This window comes from Aedes albopictus, chromosome 2 (genome assembly GCF_035046485.1).
Source record: "Aedes albopictus strain Foshan chromosome 2, AalbF5, whole genome shotgun sequence".
NCBI lineage: Eukaryota > Metazoa > Arthropoda > Insecta > Diptera > Culicidae > Aedes > Aedes albopictus.
Genome location: NC_085137.1, coordinates 43090936 through 43105953, shown reverse-complemented (window position 1 = coordinate 43105953; position 15018 = coordinate 43090936). Strand labels below are relative to the sequence as shown.

General features: G+C 41.8%; 2 protein-coding genes across 2 annotated transcripts in view; one reads left to right on the top strand and one right to left on the bottom strand.

Moving 5' to 3' along the window:
• The window catches only part of LOC109421347 (uncharacterized), a 491813-nt gene that overhangs the window by 452392 nt on the left and 24403 nt on the right, over positions 1-15018 (bottom strand). The window lies entirely within an intron of this gene.
• Positions 6847-12171, top strand: LOC134286022 (uncharacterized). Its single transcript, XM_062847583.1, has one exon. The coding sequence runs from the start codon at positions 6847-6849 to the stop codon at positions 12169-12171; it is 5325 nt and encodes a 1774-aa protein (XP_062703567.1).

Sequence of the window (15018 nt, the reverse complement as noted above, 5' to 3'; positions counted from 1 at the left end):
GAGCCGTGAAATACGAACGCGCAGCATCAGTGAAGGATACGATGGGCAGGGCATGTTGCAAGACTCCCGGACAACAACCCTGCAAAGTTGGTGTTCGTGACAGATTCGGTTGGCACAAGAAGGCGTGGAGCACAGAGAGCACGATGGGCGGATCACGTGGAGCGTGACTTGGCGAGCATCGGGCGTGACCAAGGATGGAGAACGGCAGCCACGACCCGTGTATTATGGAGAAATATTGTTGATTCAGTTTTATTTTGAAGTTACTTCTGCGTCGCCGTTACTCTTCTGTGACAAGTGTGTTACTTGGGGGGTGAAGTCTGACTTGAATCGTTTTTCTATCGGCAGCTAGCTTTGCACATCTGTACAGTAGTGTAGTAAGCTTGACTTTGTCAGTCTCTTCAGCAGCGCAGTAGCAAGTCAGCAGGCAATCACGCAGGAGAATCCAGTTCAAATGTACATTGCAGCGTGACGTGTGTGAAAATATATGGTACGAGTGCCATAATTAATCTCACGCTCCCATGTTCATCCTATTCGAAAACAAGTGATTACGGTACTGTTCGGACCACCGGGGCTGAACGGTACGGTGTAGATTCTCCGACGTTTGATTGTATTATAGAAGAAAGGAGATACGTCAATCTACATGACAATGGTACACTGAAATAAATTTTGTTGTAGAAACTACCGATTCCATAGTAAAATTACTAACCGTACCTATGATTCTCAACCGACAGCTATTTCCTGTTAATTCCACTAAAGCACTGTCAATTTAACTAGCAGTGCTGTTAACATTACCAAAAATAATCTAAATTTTACAGCTGGGCATTGTATTTTTAACCATACCGTGTTGTAAGATGCGTGTCCAGGAAGAATTGACAATGTTTTGTTGTTAAGGCGACTACGCTTTTAGTCAAATTTACTGCAATGCATTGTTACATCAATCATATTTCAGTGAACTTAACAGATTTTGTTGTCGGTTGAGAATCATAGGTACGGTTATTTAGTAATTTTACTATGGAATCGGTAATTTCCACAACAAAATTTATTTCAGTGTAGCTTAGAAGATATGAAAAGACTGAAATCGTGCTGGTGCAAATGCAGATGTGATTTATGATTGCGAAATTTGATACTGAATTATTGCGGAGGTTTAGTGAACTGGTGGCACTTATTTGTAATTTGCTGATACTAAGTAGAGTGCAGTGAGTAGAAAATGTACGAAGATTTATTATGCGATGTTTCACGAATTTATATTATCCAGATTAGGCATTACGACAAACATTCATTGGGCGGTACAACCAGACACCCTTTTTCATTGTTTCCTTAAGTTGTAAGTTTCTCCTTAACATTAATTATTGAACTATTCTAATATGCAACACCCACAGTGAGATCTTTGATAGATATCGTTCCGAGCTCGTATAGTGGGATCGTCTGCAGAAAAAAAAAACAATGTAAGATGCTTGATACATAACCAAGAACATGCTAGAACACTAAATAAATATACATTTTTTAGCTTTGAGCGAATCACCCTAAACCGCTACAGGGAAGTTTTTTCTACCTACACACGAGTCCGAACAGGTACCGTTTGATTTCGTTCTTTTTGTTTTCATGCGTGCTCACTTCTAACAAAAAATACAAAAATATGAAACAAAACAAGCAACGCTTCAATCCTTTGTTTTTCGTAGGATGAAAATGGGAGCCACATGCTTAATAAGGGAACCAATACCCTAATTACACTAGTTTACAGCATTTTTGAACTCGGTAAGTTGATGATCGTTTTTGGTGTAGAATCATGCCCTGAATTCGAAAACGCGAAGGAAAAAAATACAGTAGAGCGGAAGTTTTTTCGACTTTCCATACAAGGTTGATGATTTGAAATCGATTTTTGTTCTATTTTCAAGCAATGTCGCTCACTTGAAACATCTCAGTCTCCGTAACCAATGCTCCGATTAAGCTAATTTTTTTACTGTAACTCGCCTACATATGATATGTCAAATAAACGTTGAGAAAGAATTTTTAAATTGTTTTTTCTCATTGAAAAAAATACATTTCTTCAAATATTTTTGGAAATTTTGCTAAAATTTAAGGAGATCGTTCCCAAAACTCGCCAATATCTTGAATTTCATCAATCTGAAAACCTGTATTCAGATGATCGAATGGTATGATATTCAGCTTTTAATTTATGGAAAAAGATTTAAAATTGGTTGAACAAAACGAAAGATATTTGAATTTTAGTAAATTCCATATTTTAAAAAGTTGTAAAACTCGATATTGAGCTAAAACTCAAAAACTGTTCTACTTTAAATTTTTTGAAGCACGGTTTCGAAATCAGCGCTAAATTATGCTTCAAAAATTTTGGTCGTTGACAGAAGTTCACGACTTTCGTTTTATTTTGTAAACTAGTGTTATCAGAAGCAATGTTAAATCACAACCACCAAACAAGGTTGTGAGTCTGACAGAAAGTAAAGGTTCTGCCAGAAGCTGCTTGGAAGGCTATCCAGCTATCTTGAACTTTCAAGTTCCAAAATTACTTAAAAATGAAACTGATAAGAAGGCTAATGAGCAACCTAGAACAAGCTGCTTAGCTTATAAAGTACCCTCTTATCTGAACTTTTGGTTACTTGGAATTCTACCCGTACCCGTCCCCGTGGAACCCAAGTTGTACACAAGTTCTTCATAAGTTCATGCAACTGGCAATTTCCGGTTATACCAGTCGGCCAGTACGTCTGAAATAGACGTAAAAACTTGAGGCATTTGAAGGCATAGTGCATTTAATTGACAAATTGAGAGATAATTGTGAAAAAATACCACTGGAGGGATTCGAACCCACGACTCCGTATCGCTAGTCCAGCGCTTTAACCACCTTAGCCACAGAACAAGTTATAGTTATGTGGAAAAGGGTGGCGTTTCGAGTACAGTTTTAACAGGCAATTGGATTCCTCGTTTATAAAATTGCAGGGAACATATTGCGAACACATCCTTCCTGAATTTGTCGGCCTGTTTAATCGTTCTGATATATTTAGTGAAGTCTTCGAAGCATGCATGGTTTAATTCATACCTTCCAACTTAGGGGAGTGAAGTTCTCGGCCTATCTCAAGTCAATTGTTTTTCTCGTCCTCTGGGAAACATTGACCTCACAAACCAACCAGACCCATTCGAGGCGCGACTTACTCAAATTAACATTTTCCACTCTCGTTCCCCAATGGGTGGATGATAAGCATCCATAAAATGTTCCATTCTCACCGTCATCGTCCTCGTACCTACCGATCCGACCACCTACCTCCGAGGATGATTAATTGCGACAGGTTTTGTCGCGGCGCTCATTTCTTCATCGTTTGTTGGCATGCACGTCAAAAATGGGTCTGCTCTGGCTGGCTGCTTTTTGTGCGTGCGCTGCAAATACACCGTTTACCACAACATTGTTGGGGGGAAAATAATAAATACCAGCCCATGAATTCTGGATCCAGCAATTGGGCAAAGCAAATAAATCATCCGACAAAACACGACATGTTTCTAAGCGGGTGGTTTTGTTTGTTGGAATGAGCCATTTCTTCCATTCATCTTGCCCAATTTGAATGTCTAAGCATGGCTCGCTCAGCCTAGGGCCCGCCACGCCAAATATTACTGAAAACAATTCGTGCAATGCGTATCGTGATGGATTTCCATTTTCCAACCAAAAGCGTGCGTCGGGTGATTATTTCTTCGGTCGGTGGGTTGACATCGAAACCGTCGTAATTAAAACGTGACTTGTGCAGACAGCCAGATCGGACGAATTAGAATTGCAGTAAAAAAGAGGTGCCAGCGTGAGCAAAGGTACTTCTTGTCACGCTTAATTATCAGAACCATCGAAAATGGTGGATGGGAAACTATGGAATACTGTGAAGTTTGGCTACATCGTTCAGGGAGTTAAATAAATTTGATCAAACTCAGTTAGTTGATAAAATACACCATAGCAAATTATCAAACAAATCTTGGACTGTAGTGATCCCGGAAAGCTTTCATGAGATTCCTCCTGGGACTCTTTCGGAATTCCTAAAGAATTTCTTCAAAAACTCCAGGCATTCCACTGTTATTCTTCGAGAAGTAACTCAAAAATTCCTCCAAAAATTCTCCAAGAATTTCAGTAAAATTCTTGGATGATCTCTTGCAAGTAAATTTTTTACAATTTCTCTTGGAATTCCTCGAAGGTTTGCACAGAATGTGGCCTAAAAATATAACAGGAATTCCTCCAACAATTCAAAAGAGATTCCTAAAGTAATTTCGCAGAAAATCTCCAAAAAAAATGACAAGAATTCCTCCAGGCATTGTCAAAGAATTTCTACGTTAAAACAATACGCATTCCTTCAATAAAAATAAAGAAGGATATTATGCGAGAATTGAAGAGGATTTCTCCATTTCAAGATTTTTTGCAAAAGTTTTACATGTACTTCTCCAAGAGTTTCACAGAAATCTCTACAGGAATTTTAAAAGAATTATTCCACCAATTTCACCAAAACTCTTCAGAAATTTGACATAGATTTCTCAAAGCATTTCACATAAGTTTTTCTACGAATTTTACAGGAAGTGCTCCAGAAATTTTTGAGAATTTCAAAAATTTCACCAACGCCGTAAGGAATTTGATATGGATTTCTCCAAGCATTTCAAAGTAATTCTAAAAAAAATGACATTCATGCAAAAATTTTGTTTTGGTTAATCCTGGAAGAATATCTGTGAATTCCTTGAGTAATGTTTATCAAATATCAGTAAAAATTTCTGTGAAATTTTTGGATAAATGCTAAATAATTCCTCGTAAAATTCATGTCAAATAACTGGATAAATTTCCCATAAAATCCTTTTGGAGCTTTTCAGAGATTTCATAAATAATTTAAAAAGAAATTTGTCCAAAATTTCGCAAAAAAAATCCCACAAGAATTCAATCAATTCAGAAATTCTATTAAATTTCCTTCGGGAACTATACAGGGTGCGGCAGGAAAAAATGTGAAAATTACAAGGCGCTATCACACGCTGAATATGGAATAATTTTTTTTATGACAGTGTATCAGTCAACGTCTATATTTTACCACTACAAAATAAAAATGAACATATTTGATTTTTAACATGTGATAATGTAAGCCTAAAAAGTTGGTATCAATAAACTGCGCGCCCAATGGTCATAAGACAAAATGGCTAAAATAGTACTAAAATTATCTTCAATTCGATGAAAAACCAGGCCATACTAATCCAGTCCAGAGCCATGTAGTTTCACATACCAGATAAAATAAACACATATACATATATGTAATGATATTGTAGAGAAAATAAAAAAATATGTATTATAAGATATGAAATTTAGCGACCTGTGTATTTTTCAGTGGATAGAAAATTCTGATTGTCTTCAGGTTCAGACGCAGTCTTGTAAACATTTTAAATTATTTTTTTATAAAACTAGCCTGTTAGAGATCATGGCATGTTGAAACATAGATTGGTTAACGTCAAATGGACGAACATGAGGTTTGAAGTTGAAAAAACCCTTTCGCATTTTTTCCTGCCGCATACTGTACAGAAATCTTTCTAGGAGTATCAAGAGAATGCCATCAGGATTTTCACATATTTTTTTCCAAATTTTCGCAAAAAAATCTCTAAAACTAACAAATGAGCTCTTACGGAAATATCGCCAAGAGTTCTGTAGGGATTCCGAAAGTTATTTTACAAAAACACGTTCAGAAACTTTACAGGAGTGCGTTCAGATAATAAACATAAATTCCCATAAGAATTTCACAGAAACTCTTTCAGAAGTTTTACAGTAATTTCACAAGAACTCCTGCAGGAATTTAACATAAATTTCCACAGTAATTTAACAAGAATCCTCCTATGAATTTCACCGGAATATTTCCGAGAATTTGACAGTGAGTCCTCCAGACATTTCATAGGAGTTCTCGAAAGTATTTCACAAAAATTCTTCAGTAATTTGACATGAATTTCTGCTGGAAATATACAGAAATTTTTCCTAAAAAAGTTCTCAGGAAATTCAGTAGGGACTTTGTTAGGAACCGTCTATATTTATTATATTTACCCTACACGAACAGGTCTCTCTTTCTCACTGCCCAAAGCAGAGAAGCAGAGAATAACCACACTCTCTCCACCTATTGCCATAGCAGATAATACCATTGTAATCAGAACAGTATACATCTCCACGCGGTACACATCGTTGTTGCTATCGCTACAATAAAGCAACGTGTGCCATTCTCGCGTATCACGTGTTTCGTACCCTAACCTCGTCGCGTTATTTTTCGAGTCCCAGAACCACATCCGAAGACCACTACTTCGTCGCGAGTGTCCCCACAAGTCCGGAGAACCAGCTCCGAACATTAATGGTCCTTCGAACCGGATTTGTGCGTTTTAGTGGCCAAAAACTGGCGAAAAAAGTGTTCATTTGTGTGTGGTGATAGTGTCACAGCCAACGCTGCCTCTAGTGTGCTGCATTGCGAGCGGCAATTTTGGCGTCGAATTCCGATTCGACGATTGCGGATCCGGTAGAGCAACCGGAATTACTACTACGGCCTGTCCCCAAGGCACGGATACCACGGAGACGGAGCATTTCGGCGTTTTCGAGGCGCATTTCGACACCTTCCTCCAGAACCTGGTGAATCCAGCGTGGCTTGGGTCAGCGAACAAAGAGGTTAGCGTGAGTACACACACACATCAAGGTACGGCTATTGTTAAATACAAATATAGCTTGCATGCGAGTTTCATTATAGTACATAAGGAATTTGTTCGCGATTTGATTGATTTTTTTTGGCAATTGACCACGCTACGTCTTTTGGAATTTGATTGGGTTTGCGATTTGGAAAAATATCTGGAATTGATCTAAACATGGCATCTTTGCGCGAATTATGCAAGATCGAGCGGGGGTACATGGACTCCATGGCCAACGTGGAAGCTTTCGTTGCAAATTTCAATGCACCACGTGACACGGTCAGGATTGCTTCACGCTTGGAGCATTTGGAAACGCTTTTCAAGGAGTTTCGTGATAACCGTGCGAAAATTGAAGTGAGACAGGAGCAAGATTTAAAATTGTCCTCTGAGGAAGGCAAGGAGGAGCAGCTGAAGAAGGACGTCGAAGCTGGCAACAGAAAAACTCGCCTGGATTTTGAGGACAGGTACTTCGATGCGAAAGATTTCCTAACGTCGCACCGAGGCAATCAGACAGCTGTAGCTTCTTCCGCTCCGCCCGGCCACATTCCTAACTCCCGAATCCATCTCCCTGTTTTTAAAATCCCTTCTTTTGACGGTTGTGTGAAAGATTGGTTGAGTTTTCGTGACGCTTTCCAGAGCATGATCGGTAAAGATGCTTCGCTTTCGCCGGTCGATAAGTTCCATTATCTTCTCTCCGTGCTCACAAAAGAAGCCCGAACGGTGGTGGAATCCATTGAAGTGACGGCGGCCAACTTCGATGTCGCGTGGCAGATGCTCGAACAACGGTTCGAGAACAAAAAGATCATCGCTCGAGCACTGATGGACAGTTTCCTGAATGCCGAACCCATCAAGCGGGAATCGTACGACGCTCTAGTTGGTCTCATCGACTCGTACGAGCGGAATCTTCTACAGCTGCGTAAAATTGGACTGAAGACAGATGGGTGGACTCACTTGCTTGCTCATATTCTGTATACACGTCTCGATGTTGACACGCAACGGCATTGGGAGCGTGCTCACAACTCTCGTGAAGCACCAAAGTACGAGGACTTGTTGCAGTTTCTGCGGGATCACCTCGCAACCCTACAACCCCTGGCATCCATGAAAACTCGGAGTTCGGACTCTCGTCAAGATCATGGGAAATCGACGACCAAATCCAAGGTCGGCTCGACTCTCACAACTACTACGACTCAGAAAAAAGTTTGTCCACACTGTCAAAAATCCTCTCACTCTCCTTTCAAATGCGAATCCTTTATCAGTATGAATCCTTCCCAACGGCTTGAATCAGTCAGGAAAGCTGGTTTGTGCCTAAATTGTCTTTCCTCTTCCCACTTGGTCAGGGCTTGTCCTAGCTCAGCTTGTCGTGCCTGCGGTCAAAAGCACCATACGATGCTGCATTTGCGCCCAGCAAGCAACGGACAAGATCACTCGCAATCGCAACCCACGAAACCCGCTATTCCACAAAGTCAGCCCGCAATCGCACCTTCCTCCGCTTCGCAATCGCAAACAGTTACCACCGCACCCTCCGCTGGCCCATCCACCTCTCGTACAGTCGCTCTTCCTGCCACTACTACTGCCGATAGTAGCGTGATTCTTCTCTCGACTGCTGTCGTCAAGATAGCTGACTACAACGGGAATGTCCAGTTCGCTCGCGCCCTCCTTGATTGCTGCTCCGAACGAAATCTGATGAGTGAACATTTGGCGCAGAAATTGGATCTACGTCGGCAGAACGACCCGCTTTCTCTCCAAGGTGTGGGTCCCAGTGCTGCTGTGTCGAGGCAATCGACGACAGCAATCGTACGATCGCGTTGTACAGATTTTGCTGTTGACCTCAAGTTCCACATTTTGCCGGAGTTTAAGCCGATTTTGCCGTCGAACCGGTTGTCGGTAGCCTCCTGGAAGATTCCTCCATCCGTACAACTTGCTGATCCTCGTTTCTTTGAGCCGAATCGCATCGATGCTATCATCGGAGCCGAAGTGTACTATCGTCTACTGCTAGAAGGTTTCGTCGACCTCGGACTGGAACTACCCCAGTTGAAGGAAACGGTTTTTGGGTGGATAGTATCCGGAAAGGTGAATACGGTGGACTCGAGCCTGTCTGCCACCACGCTAGTCTGCAGCAACGCTGAGTTGGAAAATCAGCTTGCTCGCTTCTGGGAAGTTGAGTCGTGCAATACCAACGAGACCTTCTCCACGGAAGAACGGAAATGCGAAACCCATTTTGCCGCCACCACTATTCGAGACTCCACTGGAAGATTTGTGGTGTCACTACCGAAGAAACCCGATGTTCTGGATAGGTTGGGAGACTCTCGTTCCATTGCAACTCGACGCTTTTTGTCCCTGGAACGACGACTTCAGGCGAATCCTTCACTGTTGGAGGCGTACACCGATTTCATACAGGAGTACGTTCATCTAGGACACATGGCACCGATCGATACTAGCGCAGAAGTTGTGATTCCCGGACAGAAGTTCTATTATATGCCTCACCATTGCATAGTTCGACCGGAGAGTGTCACGACGAAACTCCGCGTCGTCTTTGATGCGTCGTGCCCCACTGATACTGGTGTCTCGTTGAACGAAGCACTGATGGTGGGTCCAGTTGTCCAGGACGACCTGTACAGCATCATCCTACGATTTAGACTTCCTCGCTTCGTCATCGTCGCTGATTTGCAGAAAATGTACCGGCAAGTGTTGGTATCCCCATCTGATCGGCCCTTGCAACGTATTTTATTTCGATCGTCACCGTCGGACCCCCTCCAAACCTTCGAATTGCTGACGGTTATTTATGGTACGGCGGCAGCTCCGTACCTGGCGACACGTTGTCTCCAGCAACTCGCCTCTGACGGCGAATCGACTCACCCAAAGGCCGCAGAGGCGGTGTCAAAAGACTTCTACATTGACGATCTGCTTACGGGAGTAGCATCGGAAGAAGAAGGTGTTGAACTTTGCCGAGAGCTGATTGATCTCTTGCAGTCGGCTGGATTTAAGTTGCATAAATGGGCATCCAACAGTTCGGCTATTCTACAGCATATTCCAGCAGAGTTTCGAGAAGATCGAAGTCTGGTGGAGCTCGATTCGTCATCCTCGCCTGTGAAAACCTTGGGGCTGCTCTGGCAGCCAGACGAAGATGTCTTCCGCTTCAAAATACCCACTTGGACCCAGGACGCTGCTATTTCCAAACGATTGGTGCTTTCTGAGGCAGCACGGTTATTCGACCCTCTCGGCCTGTTGGGGCCAGTGGTACTACGCTCGAAACTCTTCATGCAGGAATTATGGAAAGCGAAGGTTTCCTGGGACAATCCACTCAACGATCGCCAACAGCAATTCTGGGAATCCTTCCGAAATGATCTCGAAATTCTCGACGAGTTTACCATTCCACGGTGGGCGGCATCCTGTAACGATCCAGTCTACGTAGAGCTGCATGGGTTCAGTGACGCCTCCGAACGCGCATACGGCGCGTGCATCTACCTCCGCACAGTTTCGTCTAGCGGAATCGTCTCGGTTCATCTGCTAACAGCTAAGTCAAAAGTGGCTCCGACGGGAACCGAGAAATTTGGTTCAACTATTCGCTTACCGCTTTTAGAACTTTGTGGTGCTATCCTACTCAGCCATTTGTTCGAAAAAGTGGAAACCAGTCTTCGTATTCAAGCCCGTTCTTTCTTCTGGACGGATTCAACTATTGTTGTCCACTGGTTGTCCGCTTCACCGTCTCATTGGAAAACTTTTGTTGGCAACCGGGTGGCTGAAATTCAGCAAATCACCGCTGCTGGAAGCTGGAGACACGTTCCAGGCATCGATAACCCAGCAGATGTCATATCCCGGGGAATGTCTGCAACGGAGCTTGTAGACCACATGCTGTGGTGGCAGGGACCACAGTGGTTGCAGCAACCCAACCGGTTCTGGCCCGCGTTAGTCAAAACCTCCGACGATCACTTCAGTTCAGAGCAACTCCAGGATAAACCCACGGTTTCGCTGCCTACAGTCGTCCAAAGTTCAATATTCGCCCTGAAATCGTCTCTCTCCAGTCTAGTCAGATTGGTAGCCTACATACAGAGATTCTGCTACAATTCGAAGATACGTAATGTGCCTAGCCGCAGATCCGGAGCCTTAACCACAGCAGAGTTGGACGAAGCGTTGTGTAGTTTGGCCAAACTTGCTCAACAGGAATCGTTTCCGGAAGACCTGCATTCTATCCGCACCACTGGTCAAGTGAAGTCAACGTCGAAGCTGAAAACTCTGTCTCCAGTTCTCGTCAATGGTATTCTTCGCACTAGAGGACGTCTCAACAATGCAGCTGTCCCGTACGCTCAGAAGCAACCTATAATCTTGGACAACAAGCATCCGTTCACGCTGTTAGTCGTTCGTCACTACCACCTTCGTCAACTACATGCTGGACCGACTCTCCTGATAGCAAGCGTTCGTGCGAAGTTCTGGCCTCTCCGGTTACGTGATGTCGTGAGAAAGGTTACGCACGAGTGCGTTACCTGTTTTCGAAATCGGCCAAGTTTCGCAGAACAAATAATGGCAGACTTGCCACCAGTTCGGGTATCGCCAGCGTTGCCGTTCCTGAACGCTGGGGTGGATTTCTGCGGACCTTTCTATCTCCGACCTCCGACAAGGAAAGCTGCGCCGGTGAAATCTTTTGTAGCTGTCTTCGTTTGTCTATCAACCAAGGCAGTACACCTAGAGTTGGTAGGCAATTTGTCAACCGACTCGTTTATCGCTTCCCTGAAGAGGTTTGCTGCTCGCCGAGGAGTTCCGCAGACCATTTACTGCGACAATGCGACAAACTTTGTCGGCGCTCGCCGAATACTGAACGAGTTCCTGAATCTGTTTCGGACCCAGCAGAATCGCGTGGATATCGAACGACAATGCTCCGCTGAGGGCATTCAGTTCTCGTTTATTCCTCCGAGATCGCCGCACTTCGGGGGAATCTGGGAAGCAGCGGTTAAATCCCTTAAGACCCATCTCCGTCGCACACTTGCAAACGCAATGGTGACACCCGAGCAGTTTCACACAGTGCTTACGCAGACCGAGGCACTGCTCAACTCTCGACCGTTAACGCAGCTCAGCAATTCCCCAGAAGACTTGGACGTCCTCACGCCAGGTCATTTTCTGGTACATCGACCGCTGACTGCAATCCCGGAGCCCTCATACGAAGAAGTTCCTTGCAACCGGCTTTCTCAATGGCAGATGACACAGGAGTTCGTCCGCCGCTTGTGGAAGCGATGGTCCACCGAATACCTATCGGGACTGCAACAGCGAACCCGATGGACACACGAGCGAAACAACATTCGCGTTGGAACTATGGTTCTAGTTCGCGATGACAATCTGCCACCGCAGAAGTGGCGTTTCGGCCGCGTAATTGAAACGTTCCCTGGAAACGACGGACTCATCCGGGTCGTCAACATCCGAACTAAGGACGGCATCTTCAAGAGATCCATCACACGCGTGTGCGTTCTACCGATTCCCGACAACCTACTCGAGGACCAGGAAGCAGCGTAGTTCCAGTAGTTCGCGGTCCCAGCAACACAAGCGTTGTCGGATTGGAGGAGGCCCTATGGTCTCCTCCCAAGTTAAGTATCTAGTTTTCATTTCCTGAAACTTGTTTTCTCCGACCTAAAATTAACCGTATTGGCAGGCACTCTGGACATTGATCGCCGTAACGACCGAGGGGACTGACCTGGCTCAACGACATCTACTGACCGAAGTTCACCGAATCTTAATCCGGTGATTGACAACCGACGAGTAGCTGATACTACGGAGTATAGAATTGTAGAGATAATTGAATATTTGTTGAATTTGTTATACATAGTTTTAGTAGTTCATTAAGCTTAGTCAGGATAGGAGTTAGTATTGAAATGTATATTTCAATGGTGGGCGGAATGTTAGGAACCGTCTATATTTATTATATTTACCCTACACGAACAGGTCTCTCTTTCTCACTGCCCAAAGCAGAGAAGCAGAGAATAACCACACTCTCTCCACCTATTGCCATAGCAGATAATACCATTGTAATCAGAACAGTATACATCTCCACGCGGTACACATCGTTGTTGCTATCGCTACAATAAAGCAACGTGTGCCATTCTCGCGTATCACGTGTTTCGTACCCTAACCTCGTCGCGTTATTTTTCGAGTCCCAGAACCACATCCGAAGACCACTACTTCGTCGCGAGTGTCCCCACAAGTCCGGAGAACCAGCTCCGAACAGACTTAAAAGCAGAAATCTTTTTAGGAATTTCACAGAAACTCCATCAAAAGTTTCACAGAAATTTCATCAAAATCCTATAGTTATTTCTCAAGAACTCATTCAGAAATTCCACAAGGTTTTCTACAAAAACTACAAAGGATTTTCAAGAATTTCAAAGTAATGATTCCTGTATTTTCCCAAAATATTCTACAAGAATTCCACAGTAAGCAAATCATGGAAATAAACCAACACTGTCATATGAATTCCTTGAGAAATTTCTCCAGGAGTTTCACAGTAACATTTTCAGACATTTCAAAGGATTTCTCCAAATAGTCACAGAAAATTCTGCAGAAATACCTCAAAGAGTTTCATTGGAACTCCTGCATAAAATATACCAGAGATTTTTTTCCAGAATTTTCAAAGGATTTCCCCCAAAAGTTGTTTAGATAATTGCTCAGGAAATCGTTTAGTAGTTTCATAGAAATATCTCTAGAAATGTCACAGAAATCCTTCAGAAATTTTATAGAAATTCCATAGGGTGGGCATATCACAGATATTCATAGGGAATTTCCTATAAAAGTGATTTTACCGAAATATCTCCCGAACTTTCTCAGGATTTCTACAGAAAATAAAATCAGAAAGGAATTCTGATCCTCCAGAAATTAAAAAAAATCTACCACGAATTTCACAAAAAAACTTCTGGAAAGTTCATATTGATATTCACTGGAATTCCTTAAGAAATATCACACGAATTTCTCCATTTCAAGATTTTTTGCAAAAGTTTTACATGTACTTCTCCAAGAGTTTCACAGAAATCTCTACAGGAATTTTAAAAGAATTATTCCACCAATTTCACCAAAATTCTTCAGAAATTTGACATAGATTTCTCAAAGCATTTCACATAAGTTTTTCTACGAATTTTACAGGAAGTGCTCCAGAAATTTTTGAGAATTTCAAAAATTTCACCAACGCCGTAAGGAATTTGATATGGATTTCTCCAAGCATTTCAAAGTAATTCTAAAAAAAATGACATTCATGCAAAAATTTTGTTTTGGTTAATCCTGGAAGAATATCTGTGAATTCCTTGAGTAATGTTTATCAAATATCAGTAAAAATTTCTGTGAAATTTTTGGATAAATGCTAAATAATTCCTCGTAAAATTCATGTCAAATAACTGGATAAATTCCTGTGAAATTACATTATTTCACAGGAATTTATCCAGTTATTTGACATGAATTTTACGAGGAATTATTTAGCATTTATCCAAAAATTTCACAGAAATTTTTACTGATATTTGATAAACATTACTCAAGGAATTCACAGATATTCTTCCAGGATTAACCAAAACAAAATCCATAGGAATTTCACAAAATTCTAGATTTTTTTTTTTATTTTTATAATTGTGTTTTTTAACTTATAAAATTCTAAAGGTTTTGCGCTGGAGTTTCTCCAGTACTGTCAAAGTAAATTCTGCAGGAACTATACAGGAAATCTTTCCAGGAATTCATAAAGAATGGCACCAGGATTTTCACAAAAAAAAATCTCCAAATATTTCACAGGAATTCCTCAAGAAATTTAATAGAAATTTTTTCAGCAATATCGCAGAACCAACGAACTCCTTCAAGAATTTCGCCATGCGGATTTCCTAGTTAATATGACAGAAATTTCCAAAGCATTTTACAGAAATACCTTCAGTACTGGAGTTTCTGCAGATAATGCACAAAAAATTTACAGGAATTATTTTACAGGAATTTCTCCACAAATTTCACAAAAACTTCACAAGCATTTTTCCAAAAAAATCACTGATTTTTTTCCAGGAATGAAACAGAGATTTCCAGAAATTTTACAGGAGTTCCTTAAAGAGTTCCATATTTTTTTTAGTTAGGAATTTGACATGTATTTCTGATAGAAATTGACAGAAATTCATGCAGAAATTTCAATGAAAATTCTGCAGGGATTTAACAGAAATATTTTCGGAAGTTTCACACAAAAATCCAGTTCCTTAAAAATTCCTCAAAAAAAAACCTATGGTGATTTTTCATCAACTCATTCAGAAATTCTATAAGATTTTCTTCAAGAATTATAGAGGAGTTCCTCCAGGAATTTTATAGGAATGCCTCCAGAATTTTTACAAAAATTTCTCAAAAAAATTCTCAGGA